We start from the raw sequence: 27,460 nt of genomic DNA, 5'->3' as shown, positions 1-27,460 counted from the left end.
CTGGAAGAAACTGATGCATTCCTAGAAATGTATAAACTACCAAAACTGAAACAGGAAGAAACAGAAAGCCTGAACAGACCCACCAGCAAGGAAATTGAAGCAGTAATAAAAAATCTCCCAACAGATAAGAGTCCAGGACCAGATGGCTTCCCAGGGGAATTTTACCAAACATTTAAAGAAGAACTAATACCTATTCTTCTGAAGCTGTTTCAGAAAATAGAAAGGGAAGGAAAATTTCCAAATCATTCTATGAGGCCAGCATTACCTTGATCCCAAAACCAGACAAAGACCCCACCAAAAAGGAGAATATAGACCAATATCCCTGATGAATATGGATGCCAAAATTCTCACCAAGATACCTGCCAATAGGATCCAACAGTATATTAAAAGGATTACTCACCACTAACAAGTGGTATTTATTCCTGGGCTGTAAGGATGGTTTAACATTTGCAAATCAATGTGATACATCACATTAATAAAAGAAAGGACAAGAACCATATGATCCTCTCAACTGATGCAGAAAAAGCATTTGACAAATACAGCATCCTTTCTTGATTAAAATTCTCCACAGTGTAGGGATAGAGGGAACATACCTCAATACCATAAAAGCCATCTATGAAAGTAAATATCATTCTCAATGGGGAAAAACTGAGAGCTTTTCCCCTAAAGTCAGGAACATGACAGGGATGCCCACTCTCACCACTGTTGTTCAACATAGTACTAGAAGTCCTAACAACAGCAATGAACAATAAAAAGAAATAAAAGGCATTCAAATTGTCAAAAAAGTAGTCAAACTCTCACTCTTCGCAGATGACATGATACTTTATGTGGAAAACCCAAAAGACTCCACCTCAAAATTGTTAGAACTTGTACAGGAATTCAGCAAAGTGGCAGGATATAAAATCAATTCAGAGAAATCAGCTGCATTTCTATACACTACCAATGAGACAGAATAAAGAGAAATTAAGGAGTCGATCCCATTTACAATTGCACCAAAAACCATCAGAGACCTAGGAATAAGCCTAACCAAAGAGTTACCTCTAGGATAGGATCTGTACTCTAAAAACTATAGAACACTTATGAAAGAAATTGAGGAAGACACAAAGAAATGGAAAAACATTCCATGTTCATGGAAGAATAAATATTGTTAAAATGTCTATGCTCCCCAGAGCAATCTATATGTTCAATGCAATTGCTATCAGAATACCATCAACATTCTTTACAGAGCTGGAACAAATAATCCTAAAATTTGTGTGGAACCAGAAAAGATCTCAAATAGCCAGAGGAATGTTGAAAAAGAAAACCAAAGTTGGTGGCATCACTGGACTTCAAGCTATATTACAAAGCTGTAATCATCAAGACAGTATGGTACTGGCACAAAAACAGACACACAGATCAATGGAACAGAATAGAGAACCCAGAAATGGACCCTCAACTCTATGGTGAACTAATCTTCGACAAAGCAGGAAAGAATATCCAATGGAAAAAAGTCTCTTCAACAAATGGTGTTGGGAAAATTGGACAGAAGAATGAAACTGGTCCATTTCCTTACACCATACTCAAAAATAGACTCAAAATGGATGAAAGACCTACATGTGAGACAGGAATCCATCAAAATCCTAAAGGAGAACACAGACAGCACCCTCTATGACCTCAGCTGCAGCAACTTCTTGCTAGACATGTCTTCAAAGGTAAAGGAAACAAAGGCAAAAAAGAACTACTGGACTTCATCATGATAAAAAGCTTTTGCACAGCAAAGGAAACAGTCTACAAAACCAAAAGACAGACAACAGAATGGAAGAAGATATTTGCAAATGACATTTCAGATAAAGGACTAGTATCCCAAATCTGTAAAGAACTTATCAAACTCAAACCCAAATAACAAATAATCCAATCAAGAAATGGGCAAAAGACATGAACAGGCATTTCTCCAAAGAAGACATCCAGATGGCCAAGAGACACATGAAAAAATGCTCAACATCACTGGGCATCAGGGAAATACAAATGAAAACCACAATGAGATACCACCTCACACCAGTCAGAATAGCTAAAATTAACAAGACAGGGAACAACAAATGTTGTGAGGATGCAGAGAAAGGGGAACTCTCCTACACTGTTGGTGGGAATGCAAGCTGGTGTAGCCACTCTGGAAAACAGTATGGAGGTTCCCCAAGAAGTTAAAAACAGAGCTACCCTATGGCCCAGCAATCGCACTACTGGGTATCTACCCCAAAGATACAAATGTAGTGATGCGAAGGGGCACCCCAATGCTGATAGCAGCAATGTCCACAATAGCCAAACCATGGAAAGAGCCAAGATGTCCACTGAAAGACGAATAGATAAAGAAGATGTGGTTCATATATACAATGGAATATTACTCAGCCATCAGAAGGGATGAATACTTAACCATTTATATTGACATAGATGGTACTGGAGGGTATTATGCTGAGCGAAATAGGTCAATCAGAGAAAGACAATTATCATATGGTTTCACTCATCTGACGAATATAAGAAACAATGCAGAGGATCATAGGGGAAGGAAGGGAAAACTGAATAAGAAGTCATCAGAAAGAGACACAAACCATGAGAGACTCTTCACTATGAGAAACAAACTGAGGGTTGCTGGAGGGGAGGTTGGGGGGGAAAAGGGTAACTGGGTGACAGGCATTAAGGAGGGCATGTGATGTGATGAGCACTGGGTATTATATGCAACTGATGAATTACTGAACATTGTATCTGAAACTAATGATGTATTATATGTTGGCTAATTGCATTTAAATTTAAAAAAATAATCAGAGGAACAAACACTACGTGCCAGGCAGTGTTCTAAGCACTTTATAGTAACTCAGTTAATCTTGATAATAACCTTGTCTTTCCCATTGTACAGATAGCGCAGAGGGAAGTTAGAAGACCTTAGTCTTCTAAGCTAGTCAGTGGTGGGTCTGCGATTTTAAGGCAGGCAGTGTAACTCCCAAGTCCGAGCTCTTAGCCATGAGGCTAAGCTGCCTCCGTATGGAAGCAGAAAATCTGGACCCTGTACGCAGGGCTACCATGGACCCTTCCAAACAAAGTGACCTTCCGAATTAGCCTTGGCCAGTGTGAACTGTGTGAATTACAGTCATGCGAGGAGACGAGGCCTAACCTCACACACCATCAGAGCCACAGGCACACCATGTCTAAAGCTGAAGCCCCACTGGCAGGCGTGGTTCCAGGGCTCCAACCCTGTTTTTTGTTTATTTTTAAGATTTTATTGTTAAGTAATCCCTACACCCAGTGTGGGGCTCAAACTCACAACCTCGAGATCACGAGTTGCATGCTCCACCACTGAGCCAGCCGGGTGCCCCAACCCTGTTTTGTTTTGTTTTGTTTTGTTTTTTAAATGAAAATGAAACTTCTCTGCATTTTTCAGGGGCAGGGAGCATCACAGCTGAGAAGCTAAACTTATGGACTCTTTCCCAAGAAAAAGGCCAATACGCCTACACACAATTTTTCAAATATCAGTTCAGGGGCTTCACAGATGTCCTAGAGTAGGACACAGACGACAGGCGGCAAACCCCCTGCTGTGAGGGACAGAATGTCATAAAGGAAGCACCGGCAGCGTGAGCACGGCAGAACCGAGGCGGTGGGTGCAATCCCTGCAACTGCTCTGTTCTAACATTTCTCCCAATAAAATGTTGGGAGGGAAAAACAAAACCAAAAACATGTTTTTGAAAAGGGTAAAGAGTGCCAGGTGCTAAAAATATAACTTCCATGTTACAGGCACAGGTCTGTTCTCACCATTTTTAAACTCATAATAAAACCGACTTCCTACTCTGGAGAGTGGGATAATACGGGTATTTCATGGGGAGACATCCCCACCTTGTGAGCCTTTAGAATACACTACTAAATACCATTTCCATTACACTTAATATTTTAAGAACCGTAAAGGATGATTTTACCTATTTAAGCGAACTAATGCCCTACTCCAGAATCACGAGGACACCTATAGCTAACTGACTTCTACTTTTTGGGAAGCCTCATTTGCCCCCAAAGTATTCCTAGGGGTCTACAATATACAGTTGCCACCACCTTTCTTGTTTATATTTCCTTCTGCTTTTTCTGAGCTCATTTCACACAGGCACCCTGATGGCCCTGGTTTACTGTGTTGCCCAGCACCTCTGATGTTCCATTTACTTACCCACACCAGGCACAAACTGTCCCTAGAGCCATGGGGACACAAGCGCCACACGCAGGCGAGTAGCCACATCAGCACTATGTGACCCATGGCTTGCCTAGTAGGTGCTCAGGAATTACTTACTAAATGAATGAATCCTCTATCCGCAGAAGGACAACTTTCAATGGGCTCTCAACTCCAACTCCCAATCTAAGTTCTTATTTATGAAATAGAAAGATCACTCCATCACCTCTTTTTTCAGGGCAATGCTTGGAGACTAGGGAAGACCAGTTAAGACATTAGGTCCCTGAATAATCAGGTATAATAATTATACTTAGGATTAAGGAAAAGACTAAAGGTGCCTGAGCATTTACGAGAGACCTTTCATAAAGCAAGGCTCCGGGCTACAAACGCTGTTACTTCCCAGCCCACAAAAATGAAAATACCCTAGTTACAGGTCAGTAGGTTTTCACTAAGAAAACCTAACTTGTTCTGGCCCAAAGTCATGGTTGACCAAAGAGGTGACAGCTAAAGGAGCCAAACCCAAGAACCTGGAGAGCTGTGTCTGATGGTGAGCATTCGAGGTGGTTGGGGGACACTTACAGTTCAAGCCGGTGAAGCTGAACATTCCAATTTGCTCAGTGATGTGGTTCCAGGTTCCAGGAGTCTTGAGGGCTTCTAAGCGTGCCCTGAGTTCAGATCTCATGGTCAGAATCCGGTCAGCCATTGTCTTCACGTTACCTGTCCTGAGTGGACAGCAATATAAATATCAATCCAGATAGGACGGATAGATGGCTCACAGAAGCACGTAGGTTTAAAAAATGTTATTTAATCTACATGCTGAAAATGAGATCACGACCTGCCTGTGACAGTACGTGGGTGCTGGGATGGGTGGACGAGCAGACCAGAGAGAGACTTACCAGGCAGGAGGAAGGGAGTGAGCTTCTGATGGGGTTTAGTGCTCGTCTTGGATCTACTGGCAGTAATACCACTCATGTTTTAACCCAGAACTCACCTAGGTATTGACCCAGACGGGACAATGTATTTTATCAGGCCTAATTAAGTAGACGGGAGATTTAGCTACTATATAAAAATTACTGTTTCAAAATAAGGCAAAATATATGCAAATTAAATAAGAATGAAGAGTCCCCAAATTGTCACACTGACTTGCAGCTGGGTAATCTATTCTACCAGGAATTCCTTCCTGAGTTTCCCAACTGTTAGGGGAGGAAGCCTAGTGCTGGGAGGGCAGGGGAAACGCCCCATTCATCGAGTGCTTCCTCCTCTGCGCCGACGCTGGGTTACTCACACGTGTGTGTGATACTCATGGGAGTAGGTGCCAGCCTCATTTTACAGAAGGACCTGAGACTCAGTTTAAAGTAATTTTGTCCTGCCTCTGCCAAAATCAAAGGAAGAGACGGTTACATGTAACGGGACAACTACTGTTCTGCATTCCCACGCCTCGCCCGTCGGGCTTCATGCCCCTTACCATTCCTTAAAGAGCTCAGGGTTAGAGAGGGTACAGGCCACAATTCGCGCTCCCTGAGCGGGGGGGTTGGACCAAGTAATTCGCACAATCTTCTCCATCTGGGAAAGGACCCGCAGGATGCTATCGGGATCTTTTGCAACCACGGTCAGATTGCCCACTCGCTCATCTAAAGGGAGGGATGAGAGTCAGCTCAGAGCACTGGGGCGGGTGGGGCGGGTCAGGGCTGTCACTCGGGAGAGCACTCACTGTAGAGCCCGAAGTTCTTGGAGAAGGACTGGGCGCAGAAGAGCTCAAATCCTTCAGACACAAAATAGCGAACGGCCCAGGCGTCTCTTTCTAGGTCTCCAGATGCAAAGCCTTGATAGGCTGAGTCAAAGAAGGGGAACAGAAACCGGCGCTACAAGGAAGGAAAGCGAGTCAGAGCAGGAGATCCTTCTGGAGCCAACCTCAGACACCAGCCTTCCTTCCCCAACTGGTGCCCGTACAGAATTTCTAACAGTACCCATTTCTCCTCGCTCTCCCTTCCTGCATTCAACCACCACTTTACATCTGTCTCTGTTCAGCTAAATACCAACCAACACACCTAACAATTGCAGTAAACCTCATTTTTTTTTTAAGTATATTGTCCTAGAGTGTCAAGCCGCCACTTTGCCAAGAGGACTCATTTGTGAGGCACGGAGGTAGTGTCCTGTGTCGGTGGAGTCTTCCCTCTGAACTCCTGGTGTGATAAGCTTAGTCAGCTTGGTCTCCCCAGGGCTCCCCAACAACCTTGGGGCTAGTCTACTGGGCACTCAAGACAAAGGAGACTGCGGAGTCCCTGCTCTCACCCCTCCGACCTCCTCAAAGGACTCCCCACAACTGAGCTTGCCCCTCCTGCTGGGCTCGTGCTCTGGGTGGACACCACTTCTATGCCTCCAACTGTCCAAGCCAGAGGCCAGGGTACATCCTCCACTCCTACCCCAGCAGCTCCTCCCAACCACGTCCCACTTCCTATCACCCTATCTCCTGGGAGCTCGAGAGTCCTTTCAGGTCTGCCCCGGCCACGGCCTGCATTCAGCTCCCCGTCAGCTCCCACCCAGATCCCAGCAACAGCCTCCTAACTGCTCTCTGGGCCTGTCTAATCCTGCCTCCCTCTGATCCACTCCCTGCTACGTAGCCTGAAGAGTTTTGATGACATCAAAGTTTTTCAGTGGCTCCCCACTGCCCTCCAAATAAAGTCCAATGCTCCGCACAGGATCTGGCCCCCATTTACCTCTCACTCACTCACAACCCCTCAGAACTCTAGACTGTACCGAGAATTACTTCCAGTTCCTTAAATGGCTTAGACTTCTGCCTTGGGCTTTGATCACACTCCTCCCTCCGTAGGGAACATTCCATCCCTGCCAGCCCCCACCTGGCCTCATCCTTCAAGTTTCAGCATGGCTTCTTCTGCCACCAATGCCCTCCCAACACGCACGCGCACATACACACACACACGCACACGCACTCCCCGAAGTCTGGGCTACGTGCCTCCATGTAACCCCATCAACACAGCCACAGTACTTGGCTGTCTCCCCAGACAGGCTGTATGCTCTCTGAGGGCAGGGACCATCTCTGCTGGGCTCACTCTTGTACCCCCTTAGTGCCTGGCACGTAACAGTTTCTCACTGAGTATTCTTTAAACACGTTAATGAAGAATATATACACTTTGAGCTAGAAATTCCAACCTAGAAAGTTATCCCAAAGAAATAATAAAAAGGAGTCTTATACATAATTGTTCAGAAGAAAAAGAAACCTGAGATCTAAATGTCCATCGACTGATTTAATCAATCGCTAACATGACACAGCCATGCATGGGAACTGTGTTAGAACTTCAAATGGCATGTAAAGGAATTCAAATGAAAGACAAAGTATGTTACAAAACAGTTTAGATTGGGGCGCCTGGGTGGCATAGCGGTTAAGCGTCTGCCTTCAGCTCAGGGCGTGATCCCGGTGTTATGGGATCGAGCCCCACATCAGGCTCCTCCGCTATGAGCCTGCTTCTTCCTCTCCCACTCCCCCTGCTTGTGTTCCCTCTCTCGCTGGCTGTCTCTATCTCTGTCAAATAAATAAATAAAATCTTTAAAAAAAAAAAAAACAGTCTAGATAAAATGATGCCATCTTTGTGAAAATATATTTACATGTGTAACTACTTAAAAAACAAAAAACAATATTCTATATACAAAAATAGTAATAGTAGCTTTCAGTTAATACTTATTTTCTTCTTTGGGCTTTTCCCCATTTTCCAAACTCTTCTGTAAACAGGTATTACTTTTGAATACATAAAATAATAATACTATTTTTCAAGAGATGCTCTGAAAGGGCAGTTACCTTCATGACAGAGGCGATCTGCTTCCACTGCTCCGGAGTTGGGTCAGTACCCGTTGGGTTGTGTGCACAGGCATGGAGGACAAAGATGGAGGACTCGGGGGCGTTCTGAGGGGAAGGAAGCTGTGTCAGCTCCAATGGTAGCAGCAATATCCGGGGGTCACAGTCAGTGACAAACTGGGCCAGGGGCAGCGTATTTCTTCCTCATGTGCTAACTCAGAAACCACCATTTTGGTCTATGCAGGGATGTTTCAGACTCTCTCCCTTATCAACTGATCCAAAGACCTTGCCCTGCTCCTCCTGACACCACAGGGGTCTGTTCACTTTTCATCTAATTGCCCACCTCCAGATCATTCAGGAAACCCTGGAGATCGAGTCCTCTCTTCGCTGCATCCCAATAGTGATAGGACCGAATGTCTTTAAATCCAGCGGCAGAAAACACACCGTTATGATTCTCTGCAAGCAGAAGGGTAAAAAGTTAAACGCTTTGACAAACATGGAGGCATAACTGGAAAGGACGACACTCACAGGCCGGCATTCCCTGGACAACACTGAGGTGAGGGGTGAAGACTCAGAAGAATGGCTGCAACCACCAGGAACAAGTTCAACCAGTCAGTCGTGCTAAACTTACATCCTACCACAGTGAGACTTCCTGTATCTACACTTTAGGCCTCCTCGGGGAAGTTTTGAAAACATGAGTCTACCAGGAGTCTTGAAAACAAGTATTCCTAATCGGGACAACAGCATCGGGTTACCCGTGTACTGCCATAACCCACTGCTCGAGCCGTTCCCAAATGTCAGTTGATCCAGGGCTGGGTTACATTTTCTGCATCAACAGTGAGAGTCATGAGGGTAATTCCCCTGGCCCCACTGTTTCTCCTCTCGCTGCTGCTGGAGGACTCACCCCAGGTTGGTGACGACACATAGACGGGTGTGTCCTTGTTGTTCGTTCCATTGTACCATCGTGCTAAGAACTCGGCTCCGATTCGGAGTGCGCCTGTCCCCCCCAAAGACTGCACACCTCCAACCTGAAAGAGAAGCAGCAGCAGGGTCAGCGGCCGATAACGGTGAATTCAGATGATTATTAGTAAAACTGTGGTAACGAGGAGCACTTACTTGGTGCCTGCTCTGCGCTAAGCCCTTTAAACATGTCATCTTACGGAAAGCTCATGACTACACGACAGAGATACTATTATTCGCCTATGCTTACAAACGAGGAAACTGAGCCTAGGAGAAGTGAAGCACTTTGCTCAGTAAGCAGCCCCTGAGCACTAAGGCCAGGTCTTCAACCTGGGACGTCTGGGAGTCTGACTCTCAGGAGCTTCCCAACTGAACACAGGTCGAGGACATACCCAGGCCACATCTGAGTGGGCCCGCCTGGAAGGCAAACCTGTCCCTTTGGCACCCATCCCAAGATCAAAAAAAAATTTTTTTTAAGATTTTATTTATTTATTTGACAGAGAGAGAGACAGCCAGTGAGAGCGGGAACACAAGCAGGGGGAGTGGGAGAGGAAGAAGCAGACTCCCAGCGGAGGAGCCTGATGTGGGGCTTGATCCCAGAACACCGGGATCACGCCCTGAGCCAAAGGCAGACGCTTAACAACTGCACCACCCAGGCGCCCCCAAGATCAAAATTTATGCGTCTAGCAGAAGCCTGTGAAATAATGTCTCCAGCTTCCCAGTGACCTCAATGTGCAATACCCATCGCCATAAAGCAGGCTCAGCGACCCGGAGAAATGCGCTCTAACAAGGTAACGTGTGAAGATGACTTTCCTTAACTTCCTCGCATCTCAAAATGACTTCATGTGGAAATGGCAGAGTCCTGGATCTTCCCGTTACAAAAGACGTTGACACACATTCTTATTTGATTCTTACACAACTCTCTAGAGTCAGTCCCCAACTCACACACGAGGAAATCAGTTCAGAGAAGTGGTCTGCGCAAGGCTAGGAGCAGCAGAAAAGCGGTGAGCGGCAGAGCTGGAAATGAATCCAGGAGGCCGGCTCGCTTCAGATCCAGTCACCTTGCCTGGTGATGCCGCGCTGCCTACAGGCCTCCGACTCTGCCCTCTCGCAATTCTTAGTAGGCTTTGCGTGACTCGGTACGGAAATGGCCTACACTGCTCAATACGGCTAAAGGACTAAGGAGAAAGAAAGAAAAGGATCATCTGAGAAAGTGTATCTGAGTAAAAGGAAGGCACACCAATCTAATAGTGGCAACCCCCAGGGAGCGGCCGACGCGGGGAATAGCCGCCAAGGGGACTCTGGCCTATTCTGCAAGTTAGTTTTTAAATTAAGGAGAATATTATTTGCAAAATTTAAAAATAATTTCTAAAATATATTTAGCTCTCTGGGATTTGCTGTAAAATAATTCACCTTTGGCATGGGGGCCGGGGGTGCGGGGGACACAACACGGGGGTTTTTGTTCAACACATTGTATTATCTACTTTTGTAAATATTTGAAATTTTCCACAATAAAGATGGTTTTAAAAAACCCTTCCTAGACAAAGAAGAAAAACTTCTAAATTTTTTTAAAAAACAAAACACTGATGCTAAAAGATAAGAAAGGGAAAAAAATGGGAAAAAGGGAGACTGAGCTCATTCACAAGTATTGATACTCACTTTCCAAACAAACACTAATGAATGGCACAAATCCGACAGTACACTAAAACATACCCCTTTGCTCAGGTGACAGTCAGCCCATGAATGCAAGGGTGTTAAGAAATATAGTATAAAATGTGTCATGCTGGGCGTCTGGGTGGCTCAGTCAGTTAAGCATCCGACTTGATCTCAGCTCAGGTCTTGATCTCAGGGTCGCGAGTTCAAGCCCTGAACTGGGCTCCACACTGAGCGTAGAGCCTACTTAAAAAAAAAAAAAAGGGTCATGCTGCTACGTAGAGAAAACCCAAAAGATCTTCATAACAGATTAAAAGCGTAGCTATTCCTGATTTTGATGCTCAGTAAAACAGGAGATAATGGAATACTTCTTGAAAATAACAGGAAAAATTCATTCAGCCGTGATGAATAGGTCAGCTTTATGACGAACAGTGAATCATTGGCAGAAACCCTCTTTAAGCCAAGAACGAGGTAGTGATGCCAATTATCACCATCTGCTATTCCTCCCCAGTGCTCCATTTGTACTCAGAGGTCTGAGCGTCTGTGAAGGAATGCTGCCTGAACCGTGAAACAGCAGCAAAGTGGGCACTCGGGAAGGAGGAGCGGTGCACGGTCTCACACCGTAGGCGAACCAAGACAGCGGGCTGGCTGCAAACGGCCAGCACCCCAAAGGCTGGGCACACCAACGCACCCGTCCTTTACAGTGACCCACTGAGTGCCAGGCCCCTCCCATTACTTTCAAGGTCTTTTTTTTTTTAGAACATTCTATTTATTTATTTGAGAGAGAGAGATAGTGAACACAAGCAGAGGGAGAGGGAGAAGCAGGCTCCCTGCTAAGCCAGGAGCCCCACTGGGGCTCGATCCCAGGACCCTGAGATCATGACCTGAGCTGAAGGCAGACACTCAACCAACTAAGCCACCCAGGCGCCCCTACTTTCAAGGTCTTGCCTTCATATGTCATCTATCTGGACTCTTCACACAAATCACTACCACGGTGATATTAGGCCATATGCGCATTTATTTTTCATGGATTTGTCACCAGCTAAGTTGAATGTCAACTTTATCCATTATTTCATATTTCAAACACCTAAGCAATTCTGGAATGTTGATACTTCTATACAAATGAGCAAGGCTCCCCTGGAACCTGGTTTTCAGTTACCATGGATATGTGACAAGTGTATGCGGACATCGGTGCAAACATTTCCAGGTATAATCTTTTATTTCCTTTCTCTCCCACTTCAAAACGCACATTCATTAACTAAAAGAAGTCGGAAGGTCAGTAGACTAGATTGAAAACATGTTTGGAAGAAATAAACCCACTTCAGTAACATTAACTAATCCTTTACGTTTGTGACGTATATGACACTTGACATCAAATTCTCAAGAAATTACCATTTCCCAAAAATTTATTGAACATCGCATGGCTTCAGTGAAACACAGACTGTATCAGCAATTAAAAGAGAAACATTGGGGTGAACCAATAATGTATCAATCTGGTCATTCTGTGAGCTGAACTTTGGCAAAGTGTTCTACAGCCCAAGGAAGGCCTGCATTTGGGGTGAAGGAAACAAGCGTAGCGTTAAAAGGAGCCAGGCAAGTAGCCCTGGGTGGCTACACTGGGGGTGTCCAGAACAAGCAAAATCCAGTAACACATGGTGTGCGTGATGCGTGGAGGTAATCTACACTCCCGATTTAGCTACATGGCTGGAAGAAACCCCTGCCGGACTCGACAACACTTATCTGAGACCACAGTTTGCCAGTGTGAGGACTTCACCGTCAGGAGCAGGAGAGCGGACCAGAAGCTGCTTACGGCCCAGACCATGCCACATGCACCTGGGCACCCCTAGCAGTTCACACGGGCTCTGGCACAGGCTGCTAACACGGGCAAAGCAGATGAAGACGACGACGGTGTGGAAAGGATGAGCCACAGCAGAAGCCCTAAGGCTCCCAGAGGTGACGGTCAAAGTGAGGAACTGGGATGGCATCACATGGCCCACGAGCCCTCCTACCGACAGCGGCTCAGGAATTCCCGAAGCTGAAATATTATAATGAAGGAGGTGAAAACTGGACATGTGGTCTGCATCCTAAGGTCTGAAAATAGAAAGCAGCAAGAGGCAGTGTGGCAAGTGTAGAAAACAGGTCTCCTCAAAATGGTCCATGGACCTGGTAATGTTAAATCTTGAGAAGACAAATCTAAGGGAAGACATATTACTGATTGTTTTCTGGCCCATTCATTCATTCATGCCTCATCTCCTTCACGTTTTGGCTGAGGGATGCCTGGGTGGCGTAGTCGGTTAAGCGTCCAACTTGGTTTCAGCTCAGGTCATGATCTCAGGGTCAAGAGATCAAGCCCCACTCTGGGCTCCACACTCAGCACAGAAAGACTCTCTCTACCTCTCCCTCTGCCCCTCCCCCTGTGCTTTCTCTCTCTCAGATAAATAAATCTTTAAAAAAAAAAAAAAAAGTTTTGGCTGAAATGTCATTTCTATTTCTATCATGACCACCCTAGTGAAAACCATATCTACCCCAACTCCCACGCTCAGCACCCCAATGTGCCTCTTCTACTCTATTTTTATAGCATTTATATTCTTTTAGTATCCTCTATCATGTCCTTATCTATTACATTTACAGTTGGCTTCTCCTCACAAAACTATAAGCCAGGGCAGATTTTGGGTCTTTCGGTCACCACTGTGCTCCAGCTTCCAGAACAGTGCCTGCCCTCAGTGGTAAGCACTCATCTGTTGACTGAGTAAGTGAATTCAAACATCTGAGAATCTCTGAAATGCCAGGCTAGGAGCTAAATGCTGAAGATTTACCAGATAAATAAGTAAGTCATCATCCCTGCCCTGAGGGAAGTCATGGTCTTGTGGGAGACAGACATAAAATTACACATCATAGTAATAAGCACAGTCTTGCGATAACTCAGCATTGCCAGAGAGAGCTAAGGATGCAGCACAGCAGTGACCCTTGGCCGGGCCCCACACGACTTACAGGCTCCTGGAATGGCAGGAACCCAGGGAGGATGGGGCGCTGTGAGTTTGGAGAACAGATGAAGGCTGGCTCCAAAATATACCACACGCCCAGCTCGAAGTCTAGATTTGCCCTGTAGATAACGGAGGGGCTACTGTGTGGGTGTGTGTGAGGTGGGGAGCGGGTGACATGACTATCAGCTTTTTGTGCTACAGAAGATCATCCTAGTTGCACTGCACAGCATCTTTTTTTTAAGATTTTTTTTTTAAAGATTTTATTTATTTATTTGACAGAGAGAGACAGCCAGCGAGAGAGGGAACACAAGCAGGGGGAGTGGGAGAGGAAGAAGCAGGCTCCCAGTGGAGGAGCCTGATGTGGGGCTCGATCCCAGAACGCCTGGATCATGCCCTGAGCCGAAGGCAGACGCTTAACGACTGAGCCACCCAGGCGCCCCTAAGATTTTTTTTTTTTTTTTAATTTGAAAGAGAGAAAGGGGAGGAGGGAGAGAGAGAGAGAACATGAGCAGGGGGGAGGAGAGGAGGGAGAGGGAGAGGCAGACTCCCCACTGAGCAGGGACACATGCAGGACTCATCCCAGGAGCTCAAGATCATGACCTGAGCCAAAGGTGGGCGCTGCACTGCCTGAGCCACCCAGGCGCCCCTACAGGGCAAAATCCAGTAGAATGGGGAGGAGACTAGAGGCAGGAGGCTATCACAAGAATCCACATGAGAGGATGGTGGGCTGAACTAAGACAGCAGCTTGGGGATGGTGAGGACATCCAGAGAAAAAGGAAACAGTCAGAGCTCAGAACCAGCCAGGACCTAAGGTGCTGCAGATGCCAAGAGAGCGCCCTACACCGTGACACCCCCCCCCCGCCAAAACAGAGCGCCTCCAAATAGTTGCCGACTGTCATCTAAATCTGCTCTCCGATCAAAAACACAACACAGGATGAAGCAAGAACACTAAGAGGGAGGGCCATGTTCCACACGTCTTACAGAATGAAATGACCAAAACCAGAGCCCTGGGCTGGGAACAAGCACCCGCCCAAGGGGGTTATTACGTGTGTAAGAAACGTACAGCTTCAGAGGAAGAAGGTTCCCAACAAGGAAACTGTTTTTCTTTGTTAACAACAGAATTCCACCGAATCTATCCACAGCATCTCTCAAGACAACCCCAGCGGCCCAAGTCCTCCACTCCCCAACTTCATCAGGACTCTCCTCCAGCAAAACTCATTAATTACTGGCCTAATCATGACCCGAGTTCCAGGACCTTCACTCAGAACCTCCCTGCCTCCTGAGAGAAGACTGGGCCTGTGTGTCCCTCATTTTTCCCCTGCTTACCGAAGCATCTGGGTGACGGCACGTGGAGAATAAATCAGATGATTCCAAGACGTGGTCCCTTCCACGCACGAAGGCTGCGCTACGACACCGGCCCAGAGGGGCAGTAAGAGCAGCTGGCTTCACTGGACGATACCTACCTGGGCTATCGCAAAAACCCGAGCCCGTCCCCTGCCTATTCCTGCAGCCGGGTTTATCTTCTTCAAACACTTTGGGTAACTCCTCTGCTCAAACCTTCTGGTGGTTTTCCCTGCCCGGGGTGCCAAAATCAGCCTGGCCATGCTCCCAGCTCCAATCAGGTAGGTCTCTCTTCCACCTAGACCTGCTTACCTCCTGACCCCGCATTCCCACTACTCCAAACAAATACCTCTCCTTTTTCCTTCCTCTGTACTTTGCGGCTCCCAGCCCTGGTTGTACTTTGGAGTCACCTGCGGAGCTTTTTTTTTTTTTTTAAGATTTTATTTATTTATTTGACAGAGAGAGAGACAGCCAGCGAGAGAGGGAACACAGCAGGGGGAGTGGGAGAGGAAGAAGCAGGCTCCCAGCAGAGGAGGGAGCCCAATGGGGGGGCTCAATCCCAGGACCCTGGGATCACGCCCTGAGCCGAAGGCAGACGCTTAATGACTGAGCCACCCAGGCGTCCCAACCTGCAGAGCTTTTAAAACTATGCCCTTGCAGGGAAGGGAACTGGGGGGAGGAAGGGGGAGCTGGGAGTGAAAGGGCAGGGAGGGGGTTGCCTGGGTGGCTCAGTCGGTTAAGCGTCTGCCTTTGGCTGGGGTCATGATCCCAGAGTCTTGGAATTGAACCCCACATCGGGCTCTCTGCTCAGCAGGAAGCCTGCTTCTCCCTCTCCCTCTGCCTGCCACTCCCCCTGCTTGTGCACTCTCTCTTTCTCTGTCAAATAAATATACCTTAGAAAGAAAGAAAGAAAGAAAGAAAGAAAGAAAGAAAGAAAGAAAGAAAGAAAGAAAGAAAGAGGAAGAAAGAAAGAAAGAAAGAAAGAAAGAAAGAAAGAAAGAGGAAGAAAGAAAGAAAGAAAGAAAGAAAGAAAGAGGAAGAAAGAAAGAAAGAAAGAAAGAGGAAGAAAGAAAGAAAGACAGAAAAAGAAAGAAAGAAAGAAAGAAAGAAAGAAAGAAAGAAAGAAAGAAAGAAAGAAAGAAAGAAAGAAAAAGAAAGAAAGAAAGAAAAGAGAAAAGGAAAGAAAAAGGGCAGGGAGGACAGGGAGTGAAGAGGCAGAGAACGGTGATACCCTCCAAGATTCTGACTGAACTGGTCTGGACTGGGGTCCACCCATCTGTCCGTGTGTATGTAAAATTCCCCAGGTGATACTAATACAAATTCCCGGAATTGGGAACCAGTGTCCTGGCCTCATTCCCCAAGGTTCAACTCACATCCCAATTCTATCCCTACCACTATCCCTGTCCTCTGAATCCTACAACACTGAAAATCTCTACCAAACCATTCCTGCCCCATACAGCCTATCTCGCTAGATCTGCTTCCAAATGTGTTCTTCCACGTGTCTCTAATCATACACAGAATATACACCAGGAAGCACTTAAGTGGGAGAAGCTGAGATCAAGGCTAGAAGAATTAAAGAACGTTAGAACTGGCAGGAACTTCAGAGAGCATCTAGACTCGTGGCCTTTGAACTTTTGGGGCCACAGACTCCTCCTTTTGAGAATCTAATAAAAGCAGGGCACCTCGCCAGCGCAGTCAGTGAGTCATGCCACTCTTGATCTCAGGGTTTTGAGTCTGAGCCTCACATTGGATGCAGAGATTATTTAAAATAAAATCTTTGAAAAAAAAATTCAATAAAAGCTATAAACTCTCTCCCCAGAAATACACATATACACAGAATTCTGCATACAATGTCAGGGTGAAGGGGCACCGGAGTGGCTCAGTCAGTTAAGCATCCGACTCCTGACTTCGTGAGATCGAGCCCCAGGTTGGCTCTGCGCTGGGTGTGGAGCCTGCTTGGGACTCTCTCTCTCTCCCGCTCCCTCTGCCCCTCCCTACCCCCGCTTGCACGCGCTCTCTTGCTCTCTCAAAAAAAATTTTTTTTTCTCAAGGGGTTCAGAGGCCCCTTAAATGATCCCCTATGCAAGTGTTCCCTATAGGACCATGAACCACAAGCCAGTCCTTTCCTAACATGTAGATGAGATGTAGGGGTTAGAGGGTAAATGCCTTGCTCATGGTCAAAGATGGAGCAGATCTGGGTCCAGACCCTGATCTCTCTTTTTTTGTTTTGGTTTTTGTTTTTCAGACCCTGATCTCTTGATCATTCCATTAAATTTCCTTGGCTTGGCATTTCCGTGGATGGCTTCAACCCCAGCAGCTACAATGTGATCACCTATGGCACATGACGCAATAATCACCGAGGCCGGGCTTGGTGTCCGGCCACACCACGTGAACTTTCAGGGCCTTAAGATCACACACCTTATTCACAGATACTTCAATAGGCAACACCTAATACTTTACACCAAATTGAGTTTTCCTTTTTTTCTTTTTATTTTTTTTATCAATGCTTTCTTATTTTTTTTAAAAGATTTTATTTATTTATTTATTTGCCAGAGAGAGAGAGTGCACAAGCAGAAGGAGCAGCAGGCAGAGGGAGAAGCAGACCCCCCTGAGCAAAGCAGGGAGCCCAATGTGGGACTCAATCCCAGGACTCTGGGATCATGACCTGAGCCAAAGGCAGATGCCTAACTGACTGAGCCACCCACGAGTCCCCAAATTGAGTTTTCTAAAGAAAATACAACTGACCCTGAATGACACAGGTTTGAATTGCACTGGTCCACATACACCTGGATTTTTTTTTTTTTTTTTACAAATCCAGTACAGTACTGGAAATGTATTTTCTCTCCCTTATGGTCTTTTTTTTTTTTTTAAGATTTTATTTATTTATTTGACAGAGACAGCCAGCGAGAGAGGGAACACAAGCAGGGGGAGTGGGAGAGGAAGAAGCAGGCTCCCAGTGGAGGAGCCTGATGTGGGGCTCGATCCCAGAACGCCTGGATCACGCCCTGAGCCGAAGGCGGACGCTTAACGACTGAGCCACCCAGGCGCCCCTCCCTTGTGGTCTTAATAACATTTTCTTTTCTCTTACTTTATTGTAAGAACACATACAACATATGTGTTAACTGACTGTTGAGGTTATCTGTAAGGCTGCCAGTGGACTATCAGAAGGTCATTTTGGGGGAGTTAAAAGTGATATAGGGATCTTCGACCGAGTGTGGAGTCGGCACCCCTAACCCCCGATTGTTCAAGGACCAACTGGACATCTGTACCCAAAACTTACCCGCTTCTCCTGGAGAGCCACGCTGTTATCCCCAAGGGCAAGGCGGGAAGCGCAGGCCCGGAACTCCGCTAGGCCCAGGATCGGCAGGTACTCGTGGTTTAGGCTGTCGTCATTAGCAATCTTCTGCTCCACCTTCCTCACGACCGGCAAAACCCAGGGCTGGCAGTCGTCTGTTCGATAGGCTGGGATATGGCAAAGAGTCAGGTAAGAGGGAGGAGACAGGTTTCATTCAAGTGAGAGCTGGCAATGGGACGGGGGCGCCTTCCACCTTCTTCCAGCAAACAGAACGGAGAGCGAAATAAAAATAAAGTTCATTCACTTCCTGCCTGCCTGCTTTGGGCCAGGCACTGGGCTCAGTGCTACACAGGCAGGGCAGACATGGTTCCTACCCTGAGCTCTTAAACATGTGACCTCGAAAAGCCAGAATGCGGACATAACACTGGGACATCACAGAGCCTGACAGATGGGAACAGTGCACGAGAGAGCACGCTGCACACTCAGAAACACCTCACAGCTGCTCTGCTCACAGTCTTGGCACACAGAGATCGGTAAAGCTATGAGCCCAGAATTTCCTCCTTCTGCATCTCCCCAAGACATTTTCGGAAAAGTGCTAGGTGCTACTTCCCATGACTGCTGCAACTTCAAACATAAAATGTGGAGAGGGGGTGGCAGAAGGCCTACCTCCTCCTCTCGCCCTGTAAGAACAGAAGTGGGACAAATCTTGAGCAAAGCCGCAGGGCTGAAGATTCCAGCAGATGGTTACACAATCACCCAACACCCTATTTGGTATCTGCGCACAACTTGGTCCTCTCTCTGCCACTGTTGACCATTCTGACTGTTCCTCCTACTTCATATTCCACACTTTTATTGATCTACATGTACCTCTTTCATAATATTTAGTCTTGCCTATAGCAAGTTTCTAAGCAGCTCGACACCAAGTATTTTTAGTCCCGTTATCCTACCACTGATTTCTTTCCCCCCTAGTACTGTATGATTATCTCAGGATTATAGCTTTAAAGGGCAGCTGCTGCGGCTTGCACCCAAGCCAATGATTTGAACAGATTCCTCCCAGGGGTCACTTGACTCTGCTGGAATGTTTAGGTCTCCAATGGACCCACACTTTTGCAAATGATTTTGAAACTGAAAATTCTAGAATAATTCTGATTATTTTATCTTTTTGATTTCTGCCCAACATGAATCCCTATTTTTTAAAAACCACTTTTTAGTGGCTGATACTGTTTACTGAACGACATACGTTGACTGTAGGAAATTTTAAAAAGCCCAGAAAGCAAATGGCAAACATTATGATTAATATGTAATCCCAGCACTCAGAGATAGAGTATGAACATTTTGGTGTACAACCTTCTAAGCTTTATTTTACACGAGTATATTCTTTCATAAAATATGCATCATATTGCATATAAAATCTTCAACATGCTTTTTCTACTTACCAAATATGAGTATTTTTTCATTGTCACTAACTATTCTTTTAATAGGTGATATATTCACATGTCCCCACCCCATCCTAATCCTCCATCTATCTCGTTCCAAATCCTTACCCTCCAATAAATAACAGCTGTTCTTAATTTCTTTTGTATCCTTCCAGAATTTCCCTATGCATACATAAGCAAATGCAGCCCCTTATGTCCCCCCTTTTTACCCAAAGGGAATATACAGCATACTATACACTGTTTTGTTCCTTGCTTTTTCTAAAGATCTTTTTCTATCTGTGCATAGAGTGCCCTTGATTCTTTTAAGATTCTATTTACCTATTTTGAGAAAGAGAGAGAGAGAGAGCACAAGTGAGTGCAAGTGGGGAGAGACAGAGACAGAATCTCAGGCAGATGCCAGGCTGAGGGCAAAGCCCCCCTCAAGCTCAATCTCACAACCCTGAGATCATTACCTGAGCCAAAATCAAGAGGCACATGCTTAACCAACTGAGCCACCCATATGCCCTCTTTCATTCTTTTTTACAGCTGCATAACGGATGAATGTACCATAACTTGTTTTGCCAGTCTCTTGTTGATGGACATTTGAGTCGTTCCCAATCTCTGGCTATTACAAAACAATGCTTCAATGAACCACCTCATATATATGTCAACTTACATGTAAATATATCCATAAGATGCAGGGTTGAAAATGGAAGAGGAGGCTAAGAAGTATGTGTATTTGTAGTTTCGGCAGATACATCCAAATTGGCCTCCATAGGGATTTCATCAGTTAACACTCCTACCATCAATGTGTTAAGTGTCTGCTTCCCACAGCCTCATCCAGAGTAAATTTTTGCCAGTATGAGAATGTAAATGGTACCTCAGGGTAGTTTTAATTCGCATTTCTCTTATTATGAATGCAACTGGGCATTTGTCTTATTTACTTATTTACGCTCATACTTATTTAAGTAGGCTCCATGCTCAGCATAGAGCCTAACACGGGACTTGAACTCATGACCCTGAGATCAAGACGTGAATTGAGATCAAGAGCTGGTGGCTGAACTGACTGAGCCACCCAGGCGCCCCTGGTCTGGTTTTTTAAAGAGATACCAAAATAACCACTTTTAAGTAAGAGTCGTCCCTGAAGGAAATCTATGCTCACAACGCTACCACTGTTCAAAATATTCTTGGAATTCTTCTTTTGGAATTATTTTCAGACGTGATGTCTCATTATTTTGAATATCCTCAGTGGTGCCAAATCGTTGTCCTTTGAAAGTAAATTTGAGTTTTGGAAATGGAACTGGCAGCAAGAGCAAACACATCTTTAAACCACACGGAGGGGTTACTATTTAGATGCACAACGTGGATGTTCATAGAAAAACCAGTTCTATTATGCTTCACATCTGTGTTTGGAGGTTATGTATATTACATAATTATGCCCTATGTATTATATTTACGATAACATGTCATTTGTAAACCATGTATTACAAATAAATAGGAAAGATGAAAAAGTCACAGAACCGCTGTTCTTACCCATACTGTATATTCTGCACTACTCTAAAAAATCCTGTCACATGACCAGACGCAAGGAGGCATCGTGTCTATATTGTGACAAAAGAGAAAATGGCCAACTTATAGCTCCCCTGCCTCCTTCATGGTCGATTCTCCCAGGTTCAGTTCCGGATTTATTCCCCAAGCGTTGTCTAACTGCCCTAACAAAGCAGAACAGCGGAAGGCTCTTGGGTGATTAGAGCAATGAGGTCAAGCATTATCAACAACGATGACTCCTGCTCTCCCAGGGGATTATTATTCCTGTTTGTCAGGCCCAGGAGTTTCTCATTCATGTTATCATTCACTCATTCATTTAGTAAGGACTTACTGAATCTACCAAGAGCCAGACACTGGCTACAAGTAGCCACACAGAAATGGGTAAGGTAAAATAAGATACTGTCTGCCCTGAAGGAAACATAGATTATACAGCCCTTAATTCTCTTGTAACAAGTCAGGGAAGATTTTACAGAGAATGAAGGATGAAAGATGAATGAGAGTTTAAAACGTAGCCAAGGAAAGAGCATTCCAGCGTAGAAGAGGAGTTTTCCCTTCTACCCTTCTAGGTTCTTTATTTTAGCTGGCCTAATGATTAAATTGCCATAACAGATTAACAGGAGAAAAACAAGTTTCATAACCTCTGCCACCTGTATACATGGGAGAAACCCCGGAAAACTGAGTGACTCCCCAAAGTGGCCAAAGCCATCACCTTAAATACCGCCTTCAGCTAAAGACAAAAGATGTTGGGGGTGGGGAGTCAGTTCTGGGAGGTGACCAGTAAAAGCACAGGAAACAAGAGAAAGATTGTGATGCAGATTTAAGCCCCGCCTCCCCACTGATTAGTTCCTCCAGATATAGAGTCATCTGAGAGAGACATTCTTACAAATGGATATTTCCCTTATAAATGTAACTGTTTCTTCTAAAAGGGTAACTTCGACTTGGTTTTCAGAGCCTCTCCTGTATTTTCAGTTTCTTAAAAGTAACCAGCTTAGGCATATTTCAGACTCGTACATTTTGCTATCTTTCACCAGACTGAGGGGACACCTGTCTGAAGGTCCAAGAGGCTTGGAGACGAGAGGTTTCTGAGGGTCTGCATTTTCACGGCTCAGACATAGGATCCATGGAGGAATATGAGTCTTTCTCATCTAAGGGACGTCATTTCAATGGGGAAACCACTGAAAGCATTTAAACAAGAGGATGATGTGGGCAGCTGTACATTTTAACAGGATCATTTGAGTGACTTGATAGAAAAACTGCAAATGGGAACAGAGACGGATGGTTAAGTCAGGTGGGTACTGCAACAATTCAGAAAGGGAATAATGAAGTCTTCAACTCCGGTAGTGGCAGCAGGGATAAAAAAAAAAAAAAAAAAAGGAGATACTCAAAATAGATGGGTGAGGTAGAAAACATAGAACCTAACGACCAAATACACTGCCGTGGGATCGAGGAAAGGATGACAAATGACTCAAAAGTCTCTCTAGTCTGGAAAAAGGCTGATAGTGATGTAGGGGTGGGGGAGCAGTCTAAGATATAAAACATAAGCAGAAAAAAAAAAAGTTTGAGGGGAAGGTGGAAATGATGAGTTGTGTTCTAAACATGTTGAATTTGAGGTGGTTATAGGATGTGTCTAGCAAACTGTACCAAGTATGGGTCCGGCATTCAGGGAAGCAGTGCAGGATGGAAAGAAAGACTCTGTAATTATAGACACGGACGGTACCTGAGCCATAGTAGGAGCAAGGGCTCACTGAATACTTAGGACCTACGAGGCACTGTGCTAAGTGCTTTACTTGTTCTTCTAACCCCCATGTAATTCCTATAATAACTCACAATATAGATACTATGATCTGGAAACTGAGGTCAGAAGAGTTGAATAATTTGCCCAAGATCAAAGGGATTGTAAGAGCGAGGCTGTCATACTATTAAATGCATGCATCCACGTGTTTGTTTGTTTGTTTGTTTGTTTAAGAGCAAGAGAAAGCCTGAAGCAAGCAGGCCCCAGAGGACTCTCACACAAGTTTATCAGCAGGCTCCCCCGCTCCAGGCACTTGTGCCCTCCTCCATGGGTATAAGCTCTTTTACAGGAGTCACACAAGTTTCAGGAGAGTGCAGCAGTGTTGCTTTCCAGAAGAAAGGAAGAACACAGAGAATTAAATGATCAAACCATCCCCTCCTCTCCTCCAAACACCTCCACTCCCCTCACCGCCCCCCCACCCCAGGAGCCCCTGCACATATGTATGCCTCCTAAGGCCCTTTTCCAACTAGAGTCGTGGGAAGAAGGCCAGGGAGTATTCAGAAACACCTGATACACCACATATATCCAACAATTTTATGTGAAGATGATAGAAATCCACATTAAAAACCACAACAAATATTAAAATAAGAACAGTTTATCTGGAATCAAAGGAAGCTCAGTTTATGTGATAAACGGACTGAAGTCTAGGAAGAAATGTCTTGCTTCAGGCTGCATCAGGCTGGACCCATGTCCCCCTGCCCTTGAAGCCACTAGTCTGAAACTCTGAGAAGCACTAACACGGTCAGCTCAGAGCACGTTATACTTAAACGTGATGCTGTGCTTTGTTTAACTAGAAGGAAATTATGGCAACAGTCACAGCAAGAATATCTCTGGAGAAACTATCAGCAGGTAGGAACTAGATAGTGAAATTATAGTTGCAGCTTATTTTAAACACGTCCAACATCACTAGAACTTGAGCTGGATCATCTCCACTGGGCTTTATCTTAACATGGGGGGGAAAAGTACCTTCTGCCAAGTCAGTGATTAATTACATTTCCTTCACAAAGTGTATACTTGGGGATGTGTATAACTAGAGATAGGACATACAAAAGCTGGAGGGAGACCTCTTATTCCACTCTAATCAGACCGTTATCTGAGCACCTGCCATCCACAAAAAAAGAGATCATAAAAAGAAAAATAATATTTATAGCACATACTTTTCACTTTTATATCACCCTTCACACATAACTATTCATTTAATCCCCAGCCAACTGATGAGGCTAGTAGCATCATTATCCTACATGTAATGTGCTAGAGGATCTTCGAGTAGAATTTTAGAGAGAGATCACTCCATCCCGCTCCTCATTTAGCAGACTGAGTTCCAGGACGTTAAACAGCCCTCCCAAGGTCACATTGCTGGACTGCAGGGATGGCCTGTACTCAGATCTCCCGGCTCTTCCCACTACAGTGCACTGGGAGCCTCTGGACCAGCTGAAGGACCCAAAATAGAGGAGAGGACAGTTCCATCACTGATAGCCATATGACCTGGTGCAAACTGCTTCATCCACCTGGGCTTCAGCTTCCTTACGTCTACAACCCTGCAGAGTCGCTGGAAGCATTACATAAGATAAATGCATAAATCATGTGTTCATGGTAAGGAGGGGAAGTTCCTGGGAAACATGGCAAAGGCACCATCACCGGTGAGGTGACCACCTGAATGCAAACTATACTTCTGAGCCAATCACGTCTGGCCTGGGCTGGCAGGGCACTCTTTCTCTGCAGGAGCAGTTTATTTCTGAACCAATGTAAGAAATGATTTCATTTTGCACATCTTAAGCTGAAAATTTTTATTCAGCATCTTCTATGCAACCTATCCGAAGAAATGCCAAAACAACAATAATCGTAACAGAAATACCAAAACAACTCTGACATAACCCCTACTTCGTTGCCAGACACTATTCTAAGTACTTGAAATGTATTTGATCTCACAAAAACCCTGTAAGACAGTTTAATGGTAACTGAGTCCAAAAAAAAAAAAAAAAAAAAAAAATTAAACATTTTTAAAAGAGGTATTTAAGTCAACATCAACATATATACCTGGCCCTAAATAAATACTTGGAGGTTTTAAATTGGGTTTAAATTAAGAATGTGAATGATGCCCAATTCCAATTCAACTCAAGGCAACCTTTCAATTTTTCTCCCACTCAGATGCCTGCTAAAAACATCACTTACTCTCCATGGGTGAAACTATGTGGTATTTACTTTTTAAAAAATGCTTTATTATGGAAAATGTCAAACATACAGAAGTCACAAGAATGATATAATGGATGCCCACGTACACATTACCTAGCTTCAACAAACCATACTTTTTAATGGCGCTTTTCTCACCCCTCTCCCATAGTCCTTAGTGAAGACTTATTTTTAACAGGTCCTATTACAGTCACTCTGGGGAGCCGGATTCTGAACCTCCTTCTCACCATCATCTACTACAAAATAGTCCGATTTTCTCTTCCCAACATTGCCCGTACTTTTACTCTAAATCTGTTCCTTAGCACAGAACATCATCATACCCATTTTCAACCTGGCTGATCTTTGCGTGTGGTCAAGTGTCTTTGGGGCTTCAAACATTCAAATGAGGGTGATAAGAAATAACAAATTCACCAAAGGTTAGAGTTATTCTGAGGCACTCCAGTCTAAACCCTTCTCTTGCAGAAGGGGAAACTGAGGCCCATGCTCTAAGCCGTCCAAAGTCCAAGAAACACAAGCAAGAACTGAAGACAAGAATGTGTGAAAAGTGGGCTTCTACTTCCTTTCCACTCTTTCCACTCCTTCCCACCATCTCTACCCATTTCTACCACATCTGTGAGGGCCAGAATATTATTCCCAGATCCTCCGCGGCTCCATTAACCTCTCAGAAGCATTTTAGATTTCTATTCTATCACACCTCGATCTTAAAATCCTTGAGATCAAAGCCAAGCCTCAGTCTTTCCCCCCACAAGGCTTGGTAAAGTGCTGACTGATTGGGACCTACCTGGTAGTCACTCAAATATTTACTGACCCAGACCAGACCTCCCTAAGGATTAGAGTTCTCCTTCATCCATTCTCCAGCAACCGGGACATCAAGCCTATCAGGATTCCTACCTTCCTCCCTCTCCTTACGATTTCTGGCCTCCCCATTTATTAACAGGCGAAAGGATGCAGTGTAAAGAACAGAATGGGGAATCAGAAAAACTGGGTTTGTGTCCTGGCTGCTAGACCTCTACTGCGGACCTTGGACACATCTCCTTTTTCCAATGACTCCACATGCCCATCTGTAAAATGGGCAGATTGAAAAAAAAAAAACAGCCTCGTGATTCTTGCTTCCTCTCCAGCGAGCGCCAAGCTGGGCCTCGGCCTCTCCCACCGTACCCACCGCCCGGGTTAGGTCCGCTCCACTCCCCAGGCTGCTCCTACTCTCTGCAGCCTTACCTCCCACTCCCAGGTTGACCTTGCGGGGGTCCGGATCCTCCCGGAAGTCGGCAGTGAGCTTAAAGACCAGGACCGGCTGGGCTTGCGGAACCTCGGCGAACACAGACGGAGGCGCCATGGCAGGAGAGCTCGAGACGACCGAGAGCCTTCACTCTGCGTCTGGAGCCACTGGGTCGGGTCTAGCCACGGTGACTGGAGGAGACTCTCACCTTCACCTAGCCGGCAGGGGCGGGCCCGCAGCCTCCAATGGTCCAGCAGCGTCCGAAACTTGGCAACGCGGTTAACCAATCGCGAGCTTCTGACGCAGAAAGGACAGGAGGGAGGGGATGCTATTAGCCAATCCCAGCAGAGCATCTTATCGGAGGCCAGTCATGATGCAACCAATGCTCTGTACGCCGGCGGAGAGGGGACCCGGACTGGGGTTGATTGGCAGAGCGGACTCCTATGGCTGAGGGCGTTCTTCCTTGGGCCTCCGGGGCTGAGGGGAGGAGCCGAGCGGCCCGGGGGCGCCGGAGGTGGCCTCCCTGACCTTCGAGGGCCCAGCGAGGAGAGAGGTGGCCGGCGGGAATTGCGGAGAACCGGTCTTCCGGCACCCGAGAGCAGAAGTTCTCGGTGCCGGGCCGGCAGCGCGCGCCTTCCTGACCCGGGCTGGCGGCCAAATCCTCGGCCCCAGCGCTGGGGACGAATAGTCCTTGGCCTGGACGTGCAGCTCCGGAGCCCGCGCGGGCGACCTTGACCAAGCCGGCCGTCTGTTCCCCCTGAAGGAAATACGGGTGGGCTGCCTGCCTGAATTTCAGGCAGGGGACATCCTACTAAGAGTGGGGGAGTGACCTGGAATTCCTTTATGCCGCTCTTAGAGTTTGACATTTTTTGCTCCCCTTTCTTACAAAGAGGGGCCTGGTCCTCAGGCTCTTCAGGATCTGGGCACAACGTCCCTCTCCAGCTTTGCGCCCACGTACGCACTCAACCAGATCTTGCTGTCATCAGCTGGCTGGTACCCAAACTGCCTACTTCTTTTAGTCTGGATGTTCCTTCCTCCCCAGAGTCCCTCTCCACCTGATGACCTTCAAGACCCA

At 45.8% G+C, this 27,460-nt stretch overlaps 1 protein-coding gene across 1 annotated transcript in view; it reads right to left on the bottom strand.

Moving 5' to 3' along the window:
- The window catches only part of GOT1 (glutamic-oxaloacetic transaminase 1), a 31,998-nt gene extending 5,371 nt beyond the window's left edge, over positions 1-26,627 (bottom strand). Inside the window, exons 1-8 of the mRNA XM_045784473.2 lie at positions 26,385-26,627; positions 18,207-18,388; positions 8,893-9,016; positions 8,332-8,444; positions 7,992-8,096; positions 5,889-6,039; positions 5,643-5,808; positions 4,757-4,899 (exon numbers count right to left, since the gene is read on the bottom strand). Coding sequence (XP_045640429.1) covers positions 4,757-4,899; positions 5,643-5,808; positions 5,889-6,039; positions 7,992-8,096; positions 8,332-8,444; positions 8,893-9,016; positions 18,207-18,388; positions 26,385-26,502 — 1,102 coding nt within the window. The 5' untranslated portion in view covers positions 26,503-26,627. The remainder of the gene's footprint in view (positions 1-4,756; positions 4,900-5,642; positions 5,809-5,888; positions 6,040-7,991; positions 8,097-8,331; positions 8,445-8,892; positions 9,017-18,206; positions 18,389-26,384) is intronic.
- Between the last annotated feature and the right edge of the window lie 833 nt (positions 26,628-27,460).

This window comes from Ursus americanus, chromosome 6 (assembly GCF_024610735.1).
Source record: "Ursus americanus isolate L20-20 chromosome 6, mUrsAme1.1.p, whole genome shotgun sequence".
NCBI lineage: Eukaryota > Metazoa > Chordata > Mammalia > Carnivora > Ursidae > Ursus > Ursus americanus.
Note: the sequence above shows the minus strand (reverse complement) of the source record. Positions and strands in the feature narration are given on the sequence as shown.